Genomic DNA, 25,431 nt, shown 5'->3' on the forward strand with positions numbered 1-25,431 from the left:
GATGAAGAAAAGATCAGTGATTGTCAGAGGTTTTAGGAAGGGGAAGGAATGATTACAAAGGAATGGCACAAGGGAGTATTTTACAATGATGAATTATGTCCTGATTATGGTGGTAACAGTTGTGGGGGTGGTTAGATGAGTCTATACATTTGACTCCTTGGATGTGTTTAAATTTGTAAATTTAACTGAATATGAGTTGAAAAATATAGTAAAAACAAATGATACACCTAGCTGAATTAACTGTATATCTAGGTGTGGTAACTATATTACTGTTAGACAAAATAAGTATTTTTTAGGATGGAGATTTCTCTCTGTAGCAATAAATGGTTCCTTCACCAAGGGAATAGTCTTGTTCTGTGGACCTTAAAAAACAACAACTCTACAAATGTATAAAGCACAAATTGACAGAACAGCGGGAAGGAATCAACAAATCCACCATCAAAGTAGGAGTCTGATATAAAATTGTAATTATTGGTAGGTTAAGCCGCCAAAACATTAGCAAAAATTGTTGAAAATTTGGTCAACATAGAAACAAGTTTGATTTATCAGACACCTTATACCAAGCAATTAGAACAGTGTGTCTCAAACACTTTCTTCATGCCTACCTAGTTCATGATAATACCTGCATAGCACCGGAGGCTCGTTGACCCCTAAGGTCTGAGTGATTAACCTTTCAGCTTAACTATATCCATTTGCAGCACACTGTTTGGGAAGCACTGAATTAGAGACTACACTTCTTACATATACATGGAATATTTATTTAAAAAATGTATTAGAGCAGGGGTTGGCAAGCTATGGATGTGGGCCATGCCTTTTTGTTTATGTATTATTTACGGCTGTTTTGCACTGTTTGAGCTGAGTAGAGACCATATAGATCACAAAGCCTAAACTGTTTACTCTTTGACCCTTAAAAAAAAAGTTTTCTGACACGTGTACCAGACTACAGCATGTCTCAAACGCTTTCAATGTGTTGGAATCAAACACACCACATTTCTCCACAATGCAATTGAATTAGAAGTAGATAGAGGATAAACAAATTCTCACTCGTTTTGAAAATTGAAAATGACACTTTAACTTATGGATCAAAGGAAATCTAAAACTGGAAATTAAAATATTCTTAAAACTTAGTGATAATTACAATTATGTACATTAAAACTTGTAAGGCCCTGGCTGGTGTTGCTCAGTTGGTTAGGTATCACCCCGTATGCCAGAGGCTGCTGGTTCCGTTCTCAGTCGGGGCACATGCTTGGGTTTCAGGCTCCATCCCCAGGACGGGGCATGCAGGGGGCAGCCGATCATTGTGTCTCTTTCTCTCTTTCCCTCTCCCTCCTCTATCTCTAAAATCAATAAAAAAGTATTTTTTTAAAACTTGTATGAAGCAGCATCAGGGGTACTTTGTGGGAATTTTAAATACTTATCTTGGAAGACAAATTAAGTATGCTACTAAAGAAGCTAGGAGTATAAACAAGTCTTTTTTCCCTTAAGCATATTATAGCTGGGATACTGAATATATTCTTATGGCTATTTCAAAGATATTTATTATACAGAAAGCAACTGAATTAGGTAGTTGAACATTATTATTAGATTTTTCTCTAAGGAGTCCTTTTGCTCTCAATCTGCTTGAAAGGATTCACATTTGTACTAATGATAACTTCTACCTGAAGGATAGCTTAGGAATTTCACTTAAATACTAAGGACTGAAATACTAAGTTTATCATCCATGTGTCATAGTTTACAGTCATCAGAGTTTAAACTAAACATTTATTTCAAAATTTGTTTTTAAGTTAAAACATTTTTTTATACCAAACCTCTTTTTCCAACAAAACCTAACACGGAAGTCCAATCTATAATAATAAAAGCAAAATATCCTAATTAGACTGGAGGTCCTTCCAGATGAAGCCGCTAAGGAAGCCCAGGTCTTGGGTGCCTACCAGCAGCCAGAGGGAAGCCCAGGTCCCAGTGTCAGAGGCAAGCTGGTGCTGGCAGCTGGGGGAAGGAAGGCCTACTCTTGTATGGATTTTGTCCATCGGGCTTCTAGTATATACTAGAGGGTAATATGCTATTTAGAGTGAGAGACCTTCCAGACAAAGTCATGCTGGCAGGGCTGAGGCAGAGGTGGTTAGGGGTGATCAGGCCAGGAGGGGAGGGCAGTTGGGGGTGATCAGGCTGGCGGGGAGTCAGTTGGGGGCAAGCAGGATGGCATGGGTGGCAGTTGGGAGTGACAGGCTGGTGGGGGCGCAGTTAGGGGTGAGCAGGCCAGCGCGGGGGAGGGGGGTAGTTAGGGGAGAGTAGGCTGGCAGGCAGAGTGGTTAAGGGCAATCAGGCAGGCAGGCAGGTGAGTGGTTAGGAGCCAGCAGGCCCAGATTGCGAGAGGGATGTCTAACTGCCGGTTTAGGCCCTATCCCGAGGGGTCCCAGATTGGAGAGGGTGCAGGCCGGGCTGAGGGGCACCTGCCCTATGCACAAATTTCGTGCACTGGGCCACTAGTATTTATATAATCAATAATGCGAGCTCTTCTAGCTGTAATTCTGCTCTCTGATTGCTTGAACTTCCCATTCTTCTGTCTTTGGTCTGAGGAGCTTCCTATGAAACTTGGGTTCTAGGGCACTAGGGTTGAGAACCATCAGTATAATATATCTGTAATGCTATATTATAGTTTGCATTTCATATTTTACATACTTCACATGCTCTTGGCTGTAATGAACTTTATAGCTTCTGAAACAGTTGGCACATTTGTGATATTTGTTTACTTGGCTAATTATTACACTATATTTTTATTTCTATAGGTACATGCTTTAGCTATGTTCTCTAACATATTATTTTTATTTAGATTGTATAATTGCCTTTCCATTGACGACTCAGATGATATGCCACAGGACTTTGGTCCACAAGCATTCCAGCTTTTATCTGCCGTGAACATCTTAGGAGAAATATTTGGAGTTGGGGTTCCAATTTTATTTCTCCAAGGATCTGTAAGTATATCTATGAATCACCTTCATAGTTCTCCTATTATACTTTTCTTCAGAGGTTTGCTGCATTTTGACTGTAGCTTTGGCTTTAGAAGAGGTATTAGAAACTCAGAGAGTCATATTAAGTTCCAGTTAAGGATCACATTCATTATTCTTGACAAAAGCTGTGTGTATCATATCTACTGCTGTTTTCATATGTCAAGCTGATTTTCAGCTCTGAACCCAGGCTTGAAGGAAGTTTATTACATCGCAGTTGGATAATCCCTAGGCTGGTTTTTCTTAGAATAATTTTAAAAAGTTAACTTTCATTGTGTCAAGGGACAAGTAGAACAAAATTGTATCTTTTGGTGTCCTGGAAAGTAGTAAATTATTTGAGTAAAACTTTAATATCAGCAGTTATTTGTAAAAGCAGTATTTGGCAGTATATTTTTTCTTTCTTTTTATTCTGTTTCTTATCAGAAGTACTTAGAATTCCAACAAGTTTTTTTTTTCTTCTTTCATTTTACCAATACTTAGTCAATTCAGCTACTTTTTTTGATTAATGTGCCAATATTATGCTGACAATTACAGGTAAACATGAGTAACTCACGACCCTTGCAATTAAAGAGCTTGTTGGTAGTCCTTGTTTATGTGATTTTATCCTTGATTTAGAAGTTGGTAGAGCAAAGCTAAGTATTATATGTTTATATTAGTTGAATAAATCAAAAGTGAGATAAAATCCTTTGCAAAGATGTATATTTATTAAAAATGTACTTAAAAGTAGAGATTAAAACTCTCACTTTATATATAGAATTAAAAAAATAATTTAGGTAAGCATTTATTTTTTAAATATCTGAATGCTTCATGTAAATATTTTCTGAGTTTTTATTTTGCTTAGAAATGGACATGTTAAATTAGTCATAAATACTATTAATGAAATATGTTAAAAACATGTTAACTTTTTGGGTGCTTATGCTTTTTGATTCTGAATGGAGTTAAAAATTTGCTTTAAATGACAATTAGATTAGAAATTTATTAATATAATAGTGTGCTTAAAGAACTTGGTTTTAGCTAGTATGAGTTCTTCTTTTAATAGAAAGAATTTAAGTTGAAAAGGATAGATTAAATATAATTGAGATCTATGAAAATATCTTCTGTCTCTGTCATTTTCAAAACCTGTGTATCCCAATTGAATGTATAATTTATAAAAATTATCCTTGTTATAGTTTGGTTTAACCCAGTAGTATCCAGTGTCAACAAATAAGTGTAAGTGGGCTCCTAGACAAACTTGTGCTGGTCACAAGAGGGATCAGATTTCACCTATTATTTGAAAACCAAGTCATTCTCTTATACTGACAGTCTCTTCTGGGAGCCTTCAAATTAAGAAGTTTGTTCTTAGTGAAATTTTATATTACCCTTGCTAGGTAAAGGTGTAAACTTTTTAAAAAGTTCTCCTTAATGAAAATTTGTAGACATTAACTACAGTGAAAATAAGGCAAGTTTTTTTCCCCCTTCCATTTCAGTGATCTTGATATTGTTTTAAAATTCATAATTATAATCTCTTTGGGAATTTAGTAAATTTGTCCACCTTAATGAATTTAGGCAAAATTAATACATTTGTATATAATTTTGATCTGTAAGATGATAAATTTCTTAAACTGAGAACTCTAGGAATTTATTTAAAGAGATAATGTTTGTACGTATTTACATCTGAATACAGACAAAAAATGTGAAAATGTTGAATGACAGGCTGTACCTGTTTCTAAAACTTCAGACTGCATTTTACATTGAAATGTTTTGAAAACACCTATTGACGTGTTCAAGGGCTGAATGTTTTGAAACATGAATACACCATAAAATACAATGTTTATATTAGAAAGCTCATAGTCACTCAATTTACTGGGTACCTTTAATTAAATAGCTCATAGAATTGTTGATACGATTTTACAACAGAATAGTCCACCATGAGCTGTAGTTTCTTCTATGATCGAGAAGCAATTTGTCAATTTTAGAGGCTGCCGATACAGCACCTGACCTCACATAGCACTGAACAAGGGAGCTGTAACAACCAGGATGATTCTACTTCTCTTCCTCTGGGAACCATCCCAAGCCTGCTGTGTGTGATCTGTGTCAACAAAATGGATGCTTCTTGGTACTTAGGAAGCTAGCAGCTGTGTGCTAGATTCTTGCTAACACTTTATTGTGAAAGCAAATGGCTCTACAGTCATGCACCTGCAGAAACAGCAGAGGAGTTACCTAGCCTCACTTTTCTGCTTGCAGATGTCACGTAAATGCCCCTGATTAGTGGAATTTAAATTATATTCAGAACCCTAGCTGGAAGGGAGATTGAGAAATAGTATTTGCAACTTCCCAGATTCTGTTGTAGAAGTTGCAGGGGCCAGGTTAGAATAACCCTTGAATTACCATCTGCCGTGTACACCACATGTACAATACATTAGATAGCAATTTTCCCTAAAGCCCCATGTTCCTTTACTACTGTATACATTTGAAAGTAATATTTAAATGTGTGGGATGAATAAAAGAGGTAGCAAGAGGGCAAAGTAGCTGGAATAGTACTTTATAGGGAATGAAGGTGGGTGAGGCACCTCTATTGAGGGACACGACAGACTAGGTTCCTCACATTTGTAGAACTAGATGGCCTGGAAGAGTCTGCCATTGAAATGCTCTCGTCACTTAGGACAATACCTCAAAAGCAGCAACCTACTTTTCCTGAGTGGTATATCTGAGGGGATTAAGAAAACTGGGCTGTTGCACCACACACACACTGCTGTTAACACCTATACTTGTAGTCCAGAGCTGTAGATTATGATCACTGATTTCACACAATAATGTATATTCCTAAAGGGTCTAAATATCAAAGGTTAAATATTTCCAAAATATTCAAACCTATACATTGGGAAATACATGTGAATTATGTGTGAAATTGAAATTTCCTGCCATTACTTTTAAGCCACTAAACAAACACTATTTTGATTAATTTTTATTTGTGACTTAATAAAGTATTCAGAGCAAGCAGGATGGATAAATTTAAAAAATATATATTTTTTATTGATTTTTTACAGAGAAGGGAGAGGGATAAAGAGTTATAAACACCGATGAGAGAGAAATATTGATCAGCTGCCTCCTGCACACTCCCTACTGGGTATGTGCCCACAGCCAAGGTACATGTCCTTGACAGGAATTGAACCTGGGACCTTTGAGTCCACAGGCCAACACTTTATCCACTGAGCCAAACCAGTTAGGGCAATTTTATAGCTTTTTAAAGCTGAAATTTAGTGTTAAATACAAAGGATCAATAGACAGCTTTTTGTTTTATTTAGCCTGTTTCAATAAATAAGCATATTTAGATACTGATTTTTTATTTCTGTTTTCAGAATTCACAGCGGCTTCCAGATAGATATCGCAGTCACAAATTATTTGGCAGTGGCAAGGATCAAACAAGGAGTTGGTGGAAAGCTTTTTCCAGTCACCTCATAACCGAGGGATTCTTGGCAGAAGTTCCTGGGCGTAGCAAATATATGAAGATTTGCGCCCTTACACAAAAGGTAAACACTGTGGAAGTCTACTGTTTTTTGGTTAATTTTCCTCACTATGCATTAAAAGATTCTTCTTGCATTCAATAGGGTAGAAATTGGCTTCATAAAGCCAATTCAGGATCATCTCCTCAGCAACTTATGCTTCAAGTTAATGAAGAATTGTGTCCAAGGAAGTTTCATCGATCAAGGTTCATTTTTCAGTATTTTTTTTTTTTTAACATTTGGGGGTCTGGGTCAGTGGGAGAAAGATAAATCATAGAACACTTTTCTTGGTTGATAGAAAGTAGTTGAGGATAGTATTTAGAAAGCTGCTTTCTCATTGATTATAAAGCATTGAGGTCAATGTTGAATCCATATACCTTATTTCCTGCTGATGTGTAGAGAGTGGAAGGGGATACACTTGCTGACTACCTGTTAGTATCTTTACATGTTAACGGTCATTTATCAGGTTTTAAAAATTGAGATATAATTGACATAACATTGTTTTAGTATGAAGTGTACAGTGTGTTGGTTTGATACATATACCTATTGCAATATAATTGACACAGTTGCCTGAGCTGACATCTTTATAAAGTCACATAATTCTTTTTTGTATTGAGAAAAATTAAGATCTAGTCTCTTAGCAACTCTGAAGTTATAACATAGTATTTATTGGCTATAATTTCTGTGTTGTGCATTAGATTATCAGTTTTTCTTTTAAACTTAAAAAGCTTCCACTTTAAACTTTAACTTTCAAGAGCTTAATACACTCCAGAGCTTTTTCTGGGGAGAAAAAAATCAATTTTAAAAATCATCAGTTCTAAATGTAATTTAATCTCATCTGCCTTTCTGAGTGAGGAGATACAATGATTAGATAATTACATTCAGGATATTAGATTATTACATTTTAGATAATTACATTTTAACATTCTTGATAATTGAACTTTATTGTTTTTCAGTTCTAAAACTGTGTCTCCAGGCACTGAGCAGCATTCCTCTCATCAGGTGCCCACTGGCTTAACTGTGGAGAAGGTTTGTTTTTATTAAAGAGGTGGTTCTTATTTATTTCATTTTTAATTTTTAATTTATTTCATTTTTACTTCTATTTAAAAATTTCATATTTTAATTCTCCTCCAATTAGAGAGGGAAATGCATACATAACAGAACATAAAATTTGGAGAATATGAACAGAAAAAAATTGTGCAGATATGATTTCTGGGGTTAATAGAAGTATTTGAGAAAGTAACACTTTGATTCTTTTAAACCTATTTTATAACTCTTTTGTTTTGAAGTTTTGTGTGTGTGTGTGTGTGTGTGTGCGCGCGTGCGCGCACGCATGCGCTTACATATTATGATACTAGCATAGTAGATAGAAAAATTAGCCTGATTTCTAAATAATCTCATTAAAGCCTCTCTCTCTCTCTCTCTCTTTCTCTCTTTCTCTCGCTCTTTTTCTCTCTCACACACATACACACACACATTCTTGCTTTGTTTTTGGATCTTAGGTAACTATTACAGATTAAATACTTACCCAGAGGCAGATTTCAGCTAATTAGAACACAGGGGTAATAGAAAAATCTGCTGAATTAAATTTTTTGGTGAACTTTTTCTGCTTTATAAAAGTTATGCAGAATGTAATAGAATTATTTTTATAATTTGGGCTCTTGCTATGTCTCAAAAATTATTTTGATCATATATTTTCTATAGATTTGGGAGGAATGGAACATTATGTTGCATTTCTAACTGCTTTTAGAACCCTAAAAGTTAGTAATCAAGATTTAATTTATTTGATAATTTGGTTAGGAAAAATTGCCACTGTTAAGATGTTATTTCTTATTTTCTTCATATTTAAAAGTTTTTTAAAATTTCTAATTTAAAAAAATGGAATTCTTTATATTTAAAATCAGTCTAACTTGAAGAAGATGTATTCCTACAAAGCACTTGAAAAAATTTCTTCTGGGAGTAACATTCCTACAAAAAGGTACAGTTCAAAATTTTTATTTTCTATATTTACTTTATCAGCACTTTCTATCCTAAAGAGAAAGGCCTAGCAGACATGTGGCCATTTCATTGGCAAAAGAAAGTTAAAGCATAAGGCTCCAGTTTTGTAATTTTTAAACAGACCTATAAAATGATAATGGTAATCATATCTAATAAAAGAATAATATGCAGATTGACCATACCTCAGCTATATTCACCAGCCACGCCCACCAGCCAATCAGAGCAAGTATGCAAATTAACCATAACCAAGATGGCTGTGGCCACAGAGAGCAGGAGGGAGGCTTGGGTTTCCCAGGCAATGGAACAAGCCAAGCTTTCCGCCTGCCCTAACCGGCCTCCAGTCAAGGCTATGAAGTTTCAATTATAGAAGGTAAACAAATCCAAACAGAAATGGCCGCAGCCACGGAGCAAGCAGAAAGCTTGACTCCCCTCCAGGCTACAAAGTTTCACTTGTAGAAGGTAAATAAATTCCAGATACCAGGGTCTCTGGTTGGGTCAACAGGGGATGTTTCCGGCCTGCAAATCACCACAGGCCCCTCGCCCAGGCTGCCCCACGCCCCAAGGGAACCCCTACACTGATCCGGGACACCCTTCAGGGCAAACCAGCTGGCCCCCAACCATGCACCAGGTCTCTATCCTATCTAATAAAAGAGTAATATGCAGATTGACCATCACTCTAACACAAGATGGCTGCTCTCATGTGGACACAAGATAGCCACCACAAGATGGCCAGCGGGGAGGAGAGGGGGCAGTTGGGAGGCACCAGGCCTGCAAGGGAGGGCAGTTGGTGATCAACCCTGCAGGGAAGGGCAGTTAGTGGTGACCAGGCTGGCAGAGGAGGGAAGTTGGGGGCAAACAGGCTGGCGGGGGAGCAGTTAGACATCAATCAGGCTGGCATGGGAGTGGTTAGGGGGTGATCAGGCTGGCAGTTAGGGGCAGTTAGGAAGGCAGGCAGGTGAGAAGTTGGGAGCCAGCAGTCCTGGATTGTGAGAGGGTTGTCCGACTGCTCGTGGTGGGATTGGGCCTAAACGCGCAGAGGGACATCCCTCGAGGGGTCCCAGATTGGAGAGGGTGCAGGCTGGGCTGAGGGCCACCACTACCCCCTCCCCCACATGCACGAATTTCATTCACCGGGCCTCTTAGTTTTAATATAATAGCTAATGCTTGTGGGTATTATTGTTTGCCATATTCTATGCTAAGTGTTAAGCATATCATATGTAATAGCATCAAATTCCTTTTTTAAATTTAAATTCTTTGTTGTTTAAAGTATTACATATGTCTTTCTTTTCCCCCATTGAACATTGAATTCTTATAACAACCTATGATGTAGCTACTATTATGTATCTTCATTTTATAGTTGAAAATACCAATGGTAAGCATACAGTTAATGGCAAAGCTAACTTGCAGACCTATATCTGTCAATCTCTAGCATCTAAACATTAATTACTTATATTTGTATGAAATATATATTTTCATCTAAACATTAATTAATTGTTTTGTATGAAATAGTCTTATGTTTTAAAAAGAGACTTTATGGCAACATAAAATGGTAGGTATTAGAGTTGGTAGAAGATAAAGGCAATGTATTACAGTTATGGGCAAAAGTAAGTTTACAGTTGTTTGTATGGAAAATAATACAATAATTAATAAACAATGCAAGAATGAACTCTGCTTTGCATACTCACAACTGTAAGCCTACTTTTGTACACCCCTGTATTGTACTTTCAAGTTTAATACTTGACTTACTGACTTAATAAAAGTGTGGAGAAAGTACAGAAATGCAGAAGGACTTCAGATGGAGCATTTGAAAAACTTGTTAGGACCTAATTGCAAATTAAATGAACTATCCTATATAATAAAAGGCCAATATGTAAATCGACCAAACAGCAGAACGACTGGTCGCTGTGATGTGTACTGACCAGCAGGGGGCAGATGCTCAATGCAGGAGCTGCCCCCTGGTGGTCAGTGTGCTTCCACAGTGGGAGAGCCACTCAGCCAGAAGCTGGGCTAATGGGTGGTGAGTGTAGCGGCAGTGGTGGGAGCCTTTTTTGCCTCCTCGGCAGCTCTAAAGATGTCCGGGGAGCAGGCCTAAGCCGACATCTGGACATCCCCTAGAGTAGTGGTCAGCAAACTCATTAGTCAAACAGAGCCAAATATCAACAGTACAACAATTGAAATTTCTCTTGAGAGCCAAATTTTTTAAACTTAAACTTCTTCTAATGCCACTTCTTAGTGGCATTAGAAGACTCGCCCAGGCTGTGGTATTTTGTGGAAGAGCCACACTCAAGGGGCCAAAGAGCCACATGTGGCTCTCGAGCCGTAGTTTGCCAACCATGGCCCTAGGGCTACCGGACTGTGAGAGGGCGCAGGCCGGGCTGAGAGACCCCCCCCTCCTCAAGTGCATGAATTTCATGCACCGTGCCTCTATTGTTTACATAGATATTGGATGAAAGAAAATTAATGTGTTTTAATATTCATTTTCTAATGATTTGCTCACTTACATACTACTATTGATACTTTGGATCTGACATAAACATTTACCATAATACCAGTCTTCTGCCCCCAACAGTTTCTTTTTTTTTGGATATGTAATATTGTTATGTTTTGTGTAAACAAAAGTTTTAAGAAGTGTCCAAAACAGTATATTCACTCAACATGCTGAAGCATTTTTTCATCTAAACATTTACTGTGTTTTTACTAGTTTAGGCACTGGGAGTCAGTGGGGAATACTGGAGATGTAACAGAGACTAGTTTATACCCTAGTGCAGTGGTTCTCAACCTTTCTAATGCCGCTACCCTTTAATACAGTTCCTCATGCTGTGGTGACCCCCAACCATAACATTATTTTTGTTGCTACTTTATAACTAATTTTGCTACTTTTATGAATCGTAATGTAAACATCTGTGTTTTCCGATGATCTTAGGCTCCACAGCAGTGTTCCCACGGGTTGAGAACCACTAGCAGGTCGTTATGAAGTATTATAGAAACGAAAATAATTTTGTGGTTGGGGGTCACCACAACATGAGGAACTGTATTAAAGGGTTGTGGCATTAGAGAGGTTGAGAACCACTGCTCTAGTGGGATGTGCAGGTAAGGGAGCATAAACATCCACGGTCTTAACACTTTGGAAACACGTTTTGGAAGTTACATTTGAGGCTTATGTATAAGTCAGCCTCGTAGAGTGAGGGAAGTTTTCTCAGCAGAGGAATGGCTCACTTACTAACACCAAAAACCAGAGAACATCAGACATGATCGAAGATCTCAACAGAACGCTAGCGATGAGCTGGTAGAGGGAAACAAGGAGGTGGTAAAACTTAAGGGCTGGGAATTAAATCAGATCCAGGATATGCAGTTCCTTTCAAGCACTCAGGTTGATCATAAAGGCAGTTTGGGGCTAAGGAAAGGTTTAAGTAAAACAGTGGCATAATCAAATGTGTGGTTGAGAATAGGACTGACAAACATTTTCTGTAAAGGGTCAGATAGTAAATTTTTTAGGCTTTGAGAGCTATGTGGTACCTGTCTCATTATACTCAACTAAACCGTTATGGTCTCACAGTGGCCTTAGATGATAGGAAAATGAATGAGTGTGGCTATGTTCCAATAAAACTTTATTTGTGGACACTGAAATTTAAATTTCATATCATTTTCACATGTCACAGAATGTTCTTTTGATTTTTTTTAAATCATTCAAAAATGTAAAAGACCATTTTTAGCTTACAAGCTTTACCAGCACAGACAGACGATTTGGCCTATGCACCCTAAAGAGCAGATCCTTGACAAATGAGTGGAGGGGGTAAAATAATTTAAAATTCCATTTTGCAATAGCACATTATTATAAATATTTCCATAAATGATAAGATGATTGTCAATATAATTATACTAGAAGCCTGATGCATAAAGATTCATGCAAGAATGGGCCTTCCTTTCCCTGACTGCCTGCTCCACCTTTCTGCTCCAGCCCCGGAGTTGCCTCTTTCCGCTCCTACCCTGCCTTCCCACTCTTCCAGAGGCCCTGAGCAGCTGGGGGTGGTGCACAATGCCTGCATCGTCACCATGGTGATGACGCAAGCATCCCGCCCCACCCCCAGCTGCTTGGCACCTACTTATATAAATCAACCCACCATCTTTGTTGGGTTAATTTGCATACATACTTCTGATTGGCTGCTTGGTGTTGCAAAGGTATGGTCAGCTTGCATCTTTCTCTTTTATTAATGTAAATTATTTAAAACACATAATTTTCTTGAGTAACCTGATATTACTGATTTTTTGCACTGCAGTTATCTTTCTTCATGTTTAAATCTATTAATTTTAGTGATAGAATTTGATCATTGTGAAAATGAAATCTTCCTTTATATGCAGATTTTGAATTCTTGCTATAGAGAAATTTGTAATGCTAAATAGCAAACATGTTCTTCACTTTCTCCCCAAGAGCAGGAATTTATTTAAATTTGGTGTCTTTCATATAAGTTATTCTATACAGTTTCATTTTTATAACTTTTCCTCTTTATAATTAATAAATGAGATGTGCTTATAAATATTGATTTTCTATCTAGTTTGCTGCCTAGTACCTTTCATATCATGTTGTTTGCTAATTGGGTGTTATTTATCCTTTTTTAGGAGTCAAAAGCAAAATTACTTCTTTTGGTTTAGTTTTATTTGATTTTGAAGAACATTGTGAATAATTTCATTAATCTCATGCTGATGTTCCCCACTATCTAAAGATTAGTAATTTCATAGCAAAGAATACATAGATTGTATCCCTTTTGGCTAAAAAAAAATGTTACCTTCTATATAGGGAAGGAGTATTTTCTTTCAAATCATGTGGTTGAGAAGGAATATATGGCAAATGCTTAAGTACACTAATTTTGTGATGAACTCATATTACAGTTTTAATTTTACCATGGTAATGAATGTATTTGACTCCAGATGTTTAAAATCTAAGCTGCCTTACTGGTATTGGTAAGATACAAGTTAGTTTAAGACTTGGAAATATATTCTTATTTTTGGGTAAAATAAAAAATAAAATAAAATAAAAAAATGAACTTGGAGAAAGAAGAGTTTTTATTATTTATTTTCTTTTAAATATTTTAGCCTTACAGTGCCATCACCAGTAAAATCTTACAAGTCTTCAGAACCTGTTATTTCGGCTCAAGAGCAGGAGACTCAGGTATGACTTTTGTAAAAAGGCAGGTAGTTTTTGAGAGGATGGTCAGAATTCTATGCATGCTTGAAATTCTGATGCCAGTATTTTAAAAAATTATTCTTAGTTAAGTGCTGTGTTTTGTTTTGTTTTTTCATCCTAAGGGAAAATGTAATATCTGAAACTCTTAAAATGAACGACTAGATTTTTCTAAGTATATTTTTTTAAAATATTGAGTTGTTTCTTTGTTCTTTGTTTAGACCGCGTTATATGGCAAATTGCTAGAAGCTAGGCAGAAACTTGCCAGTAAGTTGGATATTCCTCCAGTTATCTTGGCAACAAATAAGATTCTGTTGGATATGGCCAAAATGAGGTAAACTATTTATTTGTTTATGTTCCAACTTAATTTTCTTCTAACATAATAGGTTTGTAAAACAGATCTTAAGTGGTAATGACTGTGGCTCCAACTGTCACAGCTGTTGGATTTGATGTCTGTCACATTGGTTGGTGACTTCCAAATCTTCCATGCTGCTGCCAGTGATCTCTTCTCTGAGCTTTAGGCTCAGGCTTCTACACGAATGGAAACCAACTGTCTCCAGCAATCAGATCCAGTACATAAACAGTCTATCATAATCCACAGGCACTCCTTACGTGGATTTCATTCAAATACCAGAACTCTTCTTTTTGAGTTCCTTGTTTTTGTTAGATCATGATGTTCCCAATCATGCATGTTTAAAACTTATGATATTATTTTCACTCCTCTAACCTATGTCCCCTTACTTTTACTTAAAGTTTCTAAACTTTTTTATTAAATGTTTCTTAATAAATGTTTCTGATAGATATGTCTGCCTCTGCCTTCCTCCCTTGTTTTATTTATTTATTTAAAAAATATATATATTTTATTGATTTTTTACAGAGAGGAAGGGAGAGAGATAGAGAGCTAGAAACATCAGTGAGAGAGAAACATCAACCAGCTGCCTCTTGCACACCCCATACCGGAGATGTGCCTGCAACCAACGTACATGCCCCTGACCGGAATCGAACCTGGGACCTTTCAGTCCGCAGACCGATGCTCTACCACTGAGCCAAACCGGTTTCGGCCCTTCCTTGTCTTAGTATCACCATGTTTGTTTGGACCATTACCCTTGGCTTATTGCAAAAGCCTTTTAACTAGTTACTCTTTCCTTTCTGTTTCATCTGATATATGACTACCAGATTAACCTTTATCATGTGTACTTCTGCCTAACTAGATTCCCACTATGTTAATTTCTTTAGCTTACAATACAAGGCCCTCCATGTATGAACTTAAACCTACTTTTCTATCTGAGTCACAGAATTTTAAATGGTTTATCTTATTTAGGGTTTTTACCATTTGTTGAAGACCCCTTTTCAACCTCCAAATACTTACTTACAATGGTGCTTCTTCCTTGCAGTTTCCTTGATTCCCCAAAACTCCTGTTTGGAAATTCTTCAAAATCTGGCTTTGTTATTATTTTCTCCATGAAGTTTTCCATGTTTGTATTAGCAAAGCAATGCCTGTCTCTGGAATTCTAAAGAACTTCTAAATATAAATTTTAAAGATGCTTCTACAGCACTTATCACACAGTGTTGTTATTTTTTTTGTTTGTTTTTTGTTAGTGACTTATGTTATATCATCTAGATTTTAACCTCTGTGAATAACAGTAATATGTTCCTCATCTTTTTGTGTCTTTCAAAGCACCTACCACAATGTTTACTATGTGGTCAATAAATATTTAGAATAAATTATTTCCAAAAAATAGTTGCTTGATAATTTTGTCTCTTCTGCCTCCTTTTAAAAAATTGTTGTTACATAATAGTCATGGGGATGTAAACTATAGCCTAGGGAATAAAGTCAATATTTGTTAACTATGTATGGTGTCAGATGGGTACTAGATTTATCAAAGTGATCACTTTTTAGTTTACATAAATGTCTAATCACTGTATGGTACTCCTGAAACTAGTATAATAATGTATGTCAACTGTAATTTAAAAATAAAAATTTGTTTTAAAAATTGTTTATATCACTAAATTTCATCCATGAGATGTTTGATTAATGTAGAATTTTCTAATATTACATAGTACTTATATTTTATAGTAAGTATTTCATTAAAAATAAGTAATCACAGACTACCTTGTAATGTTCAATGAAAATATTTGATATCATTAGATTGGCATATTTTTAGAAAAGATATTATACAGTCTCTTAGATTTTGGATAAGAAATATTGAGATAAAAGACTAAAGTCATTTGGTTTATTGTTACAGGTAAATACTTTATAAGTATTGAGTGAGATTTTTTAAATTTCTTAGCTTCTTAGTTGTCTTTAGTTAGTACCTCATAGATTTTCTTTTCATATCTATAAAAATAATAATAATGATAAGATCAGTAATAGAGTAGAACATTATGATAATAGCCAATTTACCAATTAGTACTGTGTTTTTGTAGTAATGGTGGTGCTGCAGTTTTTATTCATAAATTACTAAAACACCTAAATATCATCTATGTTGCTAGAATATAATGTTTCAATGATTTATTGACTTATATTTTTTAAATAACAGACCTACTACAGTTGAAAATGTGAAAAGGATCAATGGAGTTTCTGAAGGCAAAGCTACTATGCTGGCCCCTCTACTGGAAGTCATCAAACAGTTCTGTCAAATAAATAGCATTCAGGTAAAATACTGTGGTGTGAGGAGTTCTGAAAGAATAAATAATTTAGACAATTTCAAAAACACCCTTCAAACGCAACATTTTCTCTCTTTACTTTCATTTCCACACCAGATACGTATGAAATGAATTCATATTTTTCCACACTAAATCAGTTAATAAGAACATATTAGAAAAAAAAAAAGAAGAAGAACGTTAGTTACCTAATTTTTAAGATGATACTGAAATAGTTGTCCAGCCTATTTATGTCTTTCTATTTTGTTGGAAGGTATTTTTTTTTTTTTTTAATTTGAGTACTGTGTTTTAGTTTGATAAATTATTTTACTTTCAAGTATAGATAGAAATTAAAGCTGTAATGTAACCTTGTTATCAGTTGGTAAGGGGCTCAGGCCCTTTGTTTTTCTTTCTTTTAAAGTTTTTAATTTTATTTTATTTTCCATCACTATGCCCTCTTTCACTTCCACTCTTTCCCCTTACCCCTTTCTACTCCCCTCCTGTATTGTCCGTGTCTGTGAGTTCTCTCTCTCTCTCTCTCTCTCTTTTTTTTTTTTTTTTTTTTTGATCAGCCCCTCCACACACTGTCGCCCAGTCTGTCTGCTCTCTATCTATGAGTCTGTCCGTATTTTGCTTGGTAGTTCAGTTTGTTTATTCATTTTCACATATGGGTGAAGTCATATGGTACTTGTCTTTCTCTGACTATTTTTCTTATTGTTGTATTCCGTAATTACTCTCCCATGCCAGTCATGTAATCTTTTGTAATTAAGTAGGTTTCATGGTATTTTGTCCATTGTAATGGCACTTTATTTTGTATCTTTTTATTTCTTCTTGCTTCACCACATATGACCATTTTCACAGGTTTGTTTGGGTTTCTTCCTAAACTCCACATGCGGCTCCAGTGACTGGATCCCACTTTAAAAATAATTCTCTAACTACAAGCAGAAACTCTTCTGCTTTTTGTATGTAACATATCCCTCTTTTAATATAGTACATCTTTGGTAACTTTAAGTTTTCTTTTATTATCCTATATAGTAAAAGCGTAGTATGCAAATTGTCCCCTTGTCCGGGAGTTGTACCAGGTGGCGGGGCCAGCCTGGGGAAGGGAGGGAGGCCCCAGCGGAGGGCAGTGGCAGGAGGCCAGGGAGAGGGAGGGAGTACCTGGCTGGCAGCCAGCAGCCACTAGGCACCCTACCAGTGCATGAATTTGTGCATCGGGTCTCTAGTGCTTATGTAAGACATCGTGTGAAAATTCCCTATATTTCATATTGGACTTTTTTTTTAACAATTTGATAAAAAAAAAATAAATCTATACCAGTAGTAACTGAATACATTTTTTTCTCTTTGGACACTTGATGGTAGGATCTTCTTCATGAATTAGTGGTTTGATTTTTTAATGAGAAAATTATCCTCCTCAGACCCTCCTCAAGAGTAAATTGAAGATAGGGTAAAAATATCAACGCTCTAAAGGATAGATATAAAACTTTTGAACCTTCTGGATAGAGAAAATGACTGTTAATTTCTGGTGATTAGGAATTAAGCCTGCACTGCTGTACAAATTGAAAGCATTTACCAAAGAAATAAATTAATAAACTTTAGTGCTTATTAAGCCAGCTTTATTATTCACTACTTTCATTAAGCTTTAACATATTTACTTAAAATTTTGAAGCAACACTTAAGTACGTCATAATACAAGTCAAAAGTTATAAATATGAGGACATGGTATTAAACCCATTAAAATGGCCAGTTAAGAAAAATAAGTTAAAATCACCTTGTAGAAGTACATTTTATGAGAATCATAATGTTTTAAAAATGTCTAGCTCCTCCAAAGATAACAAATCCTAAAAAGAGACAACTATTTTTTTAACTATACATAAAAAGTAGATTGAAACCGCATACTACAGTCATAATGATACCTGTAACAAACTAATTGAAAAAGATTCTAGATCCTTGTTGAATAATATTGGAATCATTTTGATAAGGTTATTTATCTTTGTGGTTCATTGTATTACCTATAGATACAGGAGGAAATATATTCATGAGCTTTTAATTGGTAAAAATGTAATTTTTGTATCCATATCCTATCATTTAGGAATTTTAATTAAAAATTATAGTAGTTGAACATTGGTTTATTCCTTGGTAAAAAATGGAAATGTTTCTGTTTGATTTTTTTTAATCTATATGACACCATCATATATATGGTGCCTAATTGTAGAATTTGAATTATCTTACCTAAAGCAAAAAAATGTGTTTTTCAAATCTTTTTGGCATTTTACTTTGCATATTTTGGGAAAATATCAGGGCTGTCTTCTCACATCAACACAAAGGATAATTCCAATCAAATAAGCCTAGGGGTATTCATTTGGCGTTCTGAACATATAATATGCATAAGTAAAACAGGCAGGTGTTACTTATTTCTGCTTCTATTTTAAAGCTTCAGAATAGCTGTGTACTGCAGGTTTTAGAAAACATGTATCAAGACAGATTACATATTTTCTGGGGAAGCCTAGCTGGCTGTCCATACTGTGGCATTTGCCATGGTCTAGGCGAGGATTTCAGTCTTCATTCATGCAGTCTTAAAAGGCTGATGTCTTGTCACAAAATAGTTGCGTTTGGGGGAGTATATTTGCATTATTCTTCTTTGTGAACTTGGTTTTGTGTGTAAAGTAGAGGCCCCGTGCACAACAATTTGTGCACTTGGGGGAGCGGAGGTCCCTTAGCCCGGCCTGCACCCTCTCATAGTTGGGCCTAAATTAGAAGTCAGATATCCCTCTGGCAGCCCGAGAGCCCTCAGGGGATGTCCGACTAATGGACATCCTTAGCAATACTGCAGATGCAGGAGAGGCTCCTACCACAGCTGCTGCACTCATAGTCAGCAGCCTGGCTTTCGGCTGAGCAGAGCTCTCGCTGTGAGAGCGCATAGACCACCAAGGTATATTGTAATTCCTGCATTGAGCGTCTGCCCCCTGGTGGTCAGTGTGCATCATAGCGACCAGTCATTCCTCCGTTAGGGTCAATTTGCATATTACCCTTTTATTATATAGTATACTAGAGGTCCAGTGCACGAATTTGAGCATGGATGGGGTCCCTTGGCCTGGCTGGCGATTGGGGTCAATCGGGGCTATGGGAGGTTGGCTAGGGGTAGAGGCTGCAGAAGGTTGGCTATGGGAGCACACTGATCATCAGGGGGCAGTTCCTGCATTGAGTGTCTGCCCCCTAGTGGTCAGTGTACATTATAGAGATTGGTTCAGTTGTTTAGTCACTTAGGCTTTTATATATATAGATAAGTGTATATATTAGAATGCAAATTCATTGATTTATAGTGAGAAATACAACTGGAAAATATCACTTGACCCAACGACTGTGTTCCCTTCTTTAGAAGCTGGCTTATTTGAAGTTGTTTAGCGAGCCTGGAATCTAACAAGGGAAACACTGAGTGTCTTAAATAGCATTCTTACACACTACTTGCCAAAGGAATTTTAAAACTCAAATCTGGTTAGCCAAGGCTGCTTCTCATCTGAACAGCACATGGATAGGCATTGACTACTTTTGTTTTTCTGCCTTTCTTACTTACATTTTCATAATTGATTGTTCTCTGTTCACATAGTCTTTAATCTACATAGAGCATGATTTGATTAGATTTTTTGCATACTAGAATCACATTCTAGCCCTATCTTCTTGAGATTGTTACTCTTGTATTAATTTGCTGATGTTCCCAAACACTTTTAGTCACACATTTACAGATGGTAGCATGATTTTGTTCCATATATCTTAACATCTTTATGTATTTTCCAGAATTACTCCCAGTGATCACATTTCTAAGACCTTGGTAGAGGGGTGTCTGTGGTTGCCTGCAGGTGGAGACTACCCTGTAATCCCGAAGAATCTGGCTAACGGAGTTTTATTTCAGTCATTCCTAGAAATTTATGGCCAATTCTGACTGTGTTAAGGTTTCAGATGGAAACACTTTAATTTCATTTAGTGAAATATGTAATACATTTTTTGAAAGCCTAGTGGTGCCTGGAAACAACCCGGACCTTAGGTCTTAGGGTGTTGTCTGGCTTCTCTGTTCGCCACCTTGCAGTTGTCCCAGGTGTCTGTGAACTAATCGGCAGACTCCCTTTTTGTTTAGGATAGTGAGAGTAGTGTAGGTTACTGTAAGCCAAGTTCGGTTGGATTTAATTATTTTAATTTAGTATTGGTTCTTACGTTTTGGAAGGTAAAGTTGGCATTTTGGAGGAAAACTATTGATATATTGATGTTAGTCCTATATCATATACTAATTTTATCATAACTATTACTTGGCTTTTACTTTCTTCAGGCTTTAGAAAAATCCTAGTATTTCTTAATTTTATTTTTTTTTTATCCTTTCTCCTTTTTTTTCTTTTAAATGTCTTAATGAATCATATTTAAGAATTTGCATAATGCTTCACAAGCCACAGTCTGTATGTATTTTTTTTTAACTATATGTACTGTATGTAGTTAAAGAGAAATTTTCTTTAAGATATGTTAGCATGGCATGCACACCCTAACTGGTTTGGCTTGGTGGATAGAGCATTGGCCTACGGACTGAAAGGTCCCAGGTTTGATTCCGGTCAATTGCATGTACCTTGGTTGTGGGCACATCCCCATTAGGATGTGTGCAGGAGGCAGCTAATCAATGTTTCTCTCCCATCAATGTTTCTAACTCTCTATCCCTCTCCCTTCCTTTCTGAAAAAAATCAATAAAATATATTTATTTTTTTATTTTTAATATATATTTTTAAAAGATACATTAGCAAATTTTGTGGCTATACTTCCTACATTTGAATATTAATTATTTTTATTTATTCATTTAACATTCACTTCCAGTGTGCTTGGGAACTTAATATTTAAAGACAGAATGGTCCTCATTATAGTTCATTTTTTCTTTCCTCTTATTGGCTAAAGGAAAGACTAGGAATTTCTAGTTCTACAGCCATCTTTATTATTAGAAATATTTGATTCACTCTAGCTTTATTTTTCCTTTCAAAATTAATAAGTAAATAACAACACCAAACACCTTTTTTGAGCTTCTCATAAAAAGGGGATTTTTTTTGCTGTTCTTTGTAGGTTTTATTTGTGTTATTTTTACCCCCTAAGCCCTACTGATCATATTGATATTATTTCTGTCATTATTTTGATATTATTATTCACTATTTGTGCTACTTTTAAACTTTTGTAGACAGATCTCTTTTCAAGTACAAATCCTCAAGAAGAACAGAAGAAAAGCCTGGTGGCAAAAGACAAAGAATGCTCCCTCCCAACTTCTGTGGCTATGACGTATTCTTTATTCCAAGAAAAGAAGTTGTCTTTGGTAAGTGTTACATTCACGTTAGAGGGAATTTTTAAATTTATCTAAACATGTTTTATCAGCTTTTCAGTATTAAAGTTGTATCGGGGTAATTTCTTCTAATCCTATAATATTTTACATTTTGTATTTAATTTTAGAAAAGAATGTCATTTTCTTTTCCTGTTAAGCCTACATCTGTCAATTGAGTAAAAACAACAAGTATAGGTTGACCAGGATTATCTTATTGCGATTATATCTGAGGTACTTGATAAACACATTTATAGCTCAGGGATATTAAAGCAGCCATATGCAAGACTGTTTTTTAAAAATTGGATTAATAGTTTAGAAACTATCAGCCATATGTATTGATAAGAAATAACTTTCAAGATACATTAAGTTAAAAAAAAAGGAATATGCAGAGCAATGTGAAAAACAAACATATGAATATGTACGTACTTGTACATTCATCAAACTTGTTGCTCACTCTATCCTTTAGTTCTGTTCTATTTTTTAACCATGCCTGATGCTCTTTGAAAAAAAGCTACTGTGAAAAATAGCCACATTTAATATGTCCTCACTGTTCTGGCATAAATCCTTAAGACTGTTGAGCATTTTTTTAATAAATGGTGTGGGTAAAGGTCGGCTATGGTTGTGAGTACATGAAACAGAGTTTATTCTTGTATTATTATATATTAATTATTGTATTATTTTCCATATGAATAACTATAAACCTACTTTTGCCTCATTCTATACAAAATAAAGAGTTTATCTTAGTGGAATAAAGATAGAATGAGGCTTCCAGCTAAGTTTTACTAATTTGAATTCCTATTCTCTATGACCATAAATTGGTTGGTCCAATGCCTGGTTTTCCTCTTTTGTGTCTTCTTCTACTAGGCCATATTACACACTTTTTATTCTGATTAAGGTCTAATATAAATAAGAATAAATAATTCATAGCTTGTCTTAATTACTTAATAGATGTTCTAATTTGATAGTCATGTTCCTTAATTAAAAGTACAGAATCCATTACACAAGAAACCAAATAATTCCAGTGTTATTATTTTTGAAACACATTACATGATAAATAGGAATTAAAGTTCTGCCTCTTAAATAGTAACTTAAACGTACACATTAAATCTATATTACATAATTTGACCATATATGCATGGTATAACTGAATATAGTTTCTAAGAAAATTTGGTATGGCCTTCAGATTTTCTGAATAAAGTGCATGCTAATAATACTCATCCATGATATGAGGTTTTATGTTTTATATCATATATTCATGATTAAAAATATGAAGAGAGCAAATCTTCATTTATGTCTTTTGCTGTTATTTGGTTGTATATTATTGTGTAATATCATGGTGTAATTATCTCTACCTCCCAGGAGTCTGAGACGGTTTTGCCAGTTAACTACAAAATTAAACATGCCTAAGGACTAATTAATCAGGAGCAATAATGCAATTAGTTTTAGGTAATTTGATGCCTGGTATCAAGTAACCCTGATAGGCACACATGGTTACACTGTCTCGTAGAAAAGGATAGACATTTAATGAAGTAATTTAAAACCGACCTTTAAAGGATGAAATTATTGCTTTAAAGGCTCTTTTTCTAGGAAAGTGTCAACATTTACACAAAATCCAATCCAAATTCAGACTTTCAGGTTGTATTAAAAGAGAGTATTATGAATTAATTTAGAGCCGAGTGACTAAACTCTTGGAGTGTTTAAAAGAATATTATATCTAATACATAATCTTAAATGAATTTGGAGCTATAGTTGTGTAAAAGCTACAAAAATATGTAACAGTATCCTCAATTTTAACACAATTGTTTAATTCAATTCTAGGCACATGGTATATTATTTCAAGTATTAGAACTTTGGAATACAGTTTATTATATTTTCAGTGGTTGTTGCATCTTTTAGACTTAACATAGTGCTCTCTGCCTCTAAAAGGCTTTAAAGTGAATAATTACGGAGAGATGAGGATTGGTTTCTTAGCTAATGCTGGATGATTATGTTGTATTCAGTATAATAATTGTAAAAAGTAGAATCTGTGGAGTTCTCTAATGTATTTTTAAAGAAATTGATTAGTATAAAGTGAAGGTTGAGCACATTGTTTATTTCTCAGTGAACATTTATTACCAGAAGGTTTCGGACATTTTGCTTTCATACAGTACAGTGGAAACTTGAAAAAACTGACTGGTTGTTTTGCTGCTGTTTCTCTAGAAGAGTGTAGCTGAGGAAAGGATTCTGCCTCTCACAGCTGTTGGCATACACTTATCCCAAGCGGTGAAAGCTGGCTACCCAGTCGATATGGAGCGAGCAGGCCTGACTCCAGAGGTTCAGAAGATTATTACTGATGTTATCCGAAACCCTCCCATCAACTCAGGTGATCACAACCACCCTGGCCTGCAGCCTTAATGACTGAGTCATTGAACCCGGATGAAGTAAACAAGCAATCCACTAATATTTTTAGTTTAACATCAACTCTTCATGCTACCGTGTTTCCCCGAAAATAAGACATCCTCCGAAAATAAGACCTAGCACATGGAAAGATAAGACATCCCCTGAAAATAAGACCTAGTGCAACTTTGGGAGAAAAAATTAATATAAGACACTGTCTTATTTTCGGGGAAACAGGGAACTATGAAAGCTATACTTTTGTAAGGTTTTTTGTTGTGTTAGAAAAATAGTCTTTCTTCCCATTATCGCTCAGGGGAAAGCCTGAGTCAGAGAAATTCATGCTTTTCTTTTCAGCTTCAGATGACAACATACACACCAATCCTGAAATAGTGCACTTTCATTCTTTCCTGATTTCTACCTCATCACTTGGGAGGGAGGGGAAATACCCATTTTTTCTATATTCAGTCCCCAAAACTTACTCCCAGTTTTTCCCTAAATCTTTCTGTTTCCTTGTCATTGGTTTCACTTAAGTAGCCGTTCCACTCATTGCAGTCGGTGGGATCTGTCACTGTGACCTTGAAGGATGGACCAAGTTCGCCAGGCCTTTGTAGGAGGGTTTCCTCTTTTCACTTTGCTGCAGAACCTCAACCGTGCTCACTCTGCTTGCCCTGCAGACATTTTTAGATAGGATGAGATACGTTAGAGGACTTCCCTCCTAAATGTACAAATATAAACTGGTGTGTTAATAACTCAATAAATCTGATAAATTTATTCAGACTGTTAGGCCAGAGCAATGGGTATATGGCTGCCGTGCAAATAATTTTTTATTATCTCGAATTCTTTCCCACTTGGGAATAACTATACAATCCTCTCCCAACCCCCCCACCCCCCCAACGTTTGGAAAAGAGAGGGGTAAGATCATCCTTTAAAAGCACAATCAGTATTAAATTGATCAGAACAAAGACATTCAAGTCCCCTTAAAAGGCAGTTTTAATTCTAGGCTGAGCAAGGTTTGACTGAAGGTCTAAGAAAGAACACCTCCATCCTTCCATTGGTCAACGTGGAAGCATAGGGAAAGGAGAGATACAGGCGGGTTGGGCAGTGTCAGCTAAGTAAAACCTTTTTTACTATCACACTAAACTTGTGCTGCCAACTATTTAGGAGAAAAAAAATATGCAATTTCTAATCCTGGTAGTGAGACTTCAAGTGTACTAAGGGCCTCTCAGGGCTCAGAGAAATGAGTGTTTTTGATGAGCTGTTGGAATAGGCAGATTTTTCCTGCTGACAATCACATGTGCGATCATTTAGCTGCCTTCCTTAAATCTTGAAGACTGATGGGTGATGTTAGCCCCTAGAAAAAGTAAAGGCTCCCGTTATAGCTGATCTGATTCAGGTCTTGGCTCCACC

General features: G+C 35.9%; 1 protein-coding gene across 5 annotated transcripts in view; it reads left to right on the forward strand.

Annotated features, from left to right (window-relative positions):
* Window positions 1-25,431, forward strand: part of WRN (WRN RecQ like helicase) — a gene marked incomplete at its 5' end in the record, with an annotated part of 118,594 nt that overhangs the window by 77,855 nt on the left and 15,308 nt on the right. For 4 of the 5 annotated variants that reach the window (XM_084877027.1, XM_084877029.1, XM_084877030.1 and 1 more), the window contains 10 exons: window positions 2,831-2,972; window positions 6,344-6,514; window positions 6,593-6,693; window positions 7,444-7,516; window positions 8,392-8,465; window positions 13,577-13,652; window positions 13,886-13,998; window positions 16,205-16,319; window positions 21,511-21,642; window positions 23,848-24,010. In XM_084877027.1, the coding sequence (XP_084733153.1) occupies window positions 2,831-2,972; window positions 6,344-6,514; window positions 6,593-6,693; window positions 7,444-7,516; window positions 8,392-8,465; window positions 13,577-13,652; window positions 13,886-13,998; window positions 16,205-16,319; window positions 21,511-21,642; window positions 23,848-24,010 (1,160 nt within the window). Of the gene's footprint in view, window positions 1-2,830; window positions 2,973-6,343; window positions 6,515-6,592; window positions 6,694-7,443; window positions 7,517-8,389; window positions 8,466-13,576; window positions 13,653-13,885; window positions 13,999-16,204; window positions 16,320-21,510; window positions 21,643-23,847; window positions 24,011-25,431 lie in introns of all 5 variants that reach the window. The other variant, XM_084877028.1, reaches the window with a different exon arrangement.

Source organism: Pipistrellus hanaki (genome assembly GCF_964339955.1).
Source record: "Pipistrellus hanaki genome assembly, chromosome: 3".
Taxonomy (NCBI): Eukaryota; Metazoa; Chordata; class Mammalia; order Chiroptera; family Vespertilionidae; genus Pipistrellus; species Pipistrellus hanaki.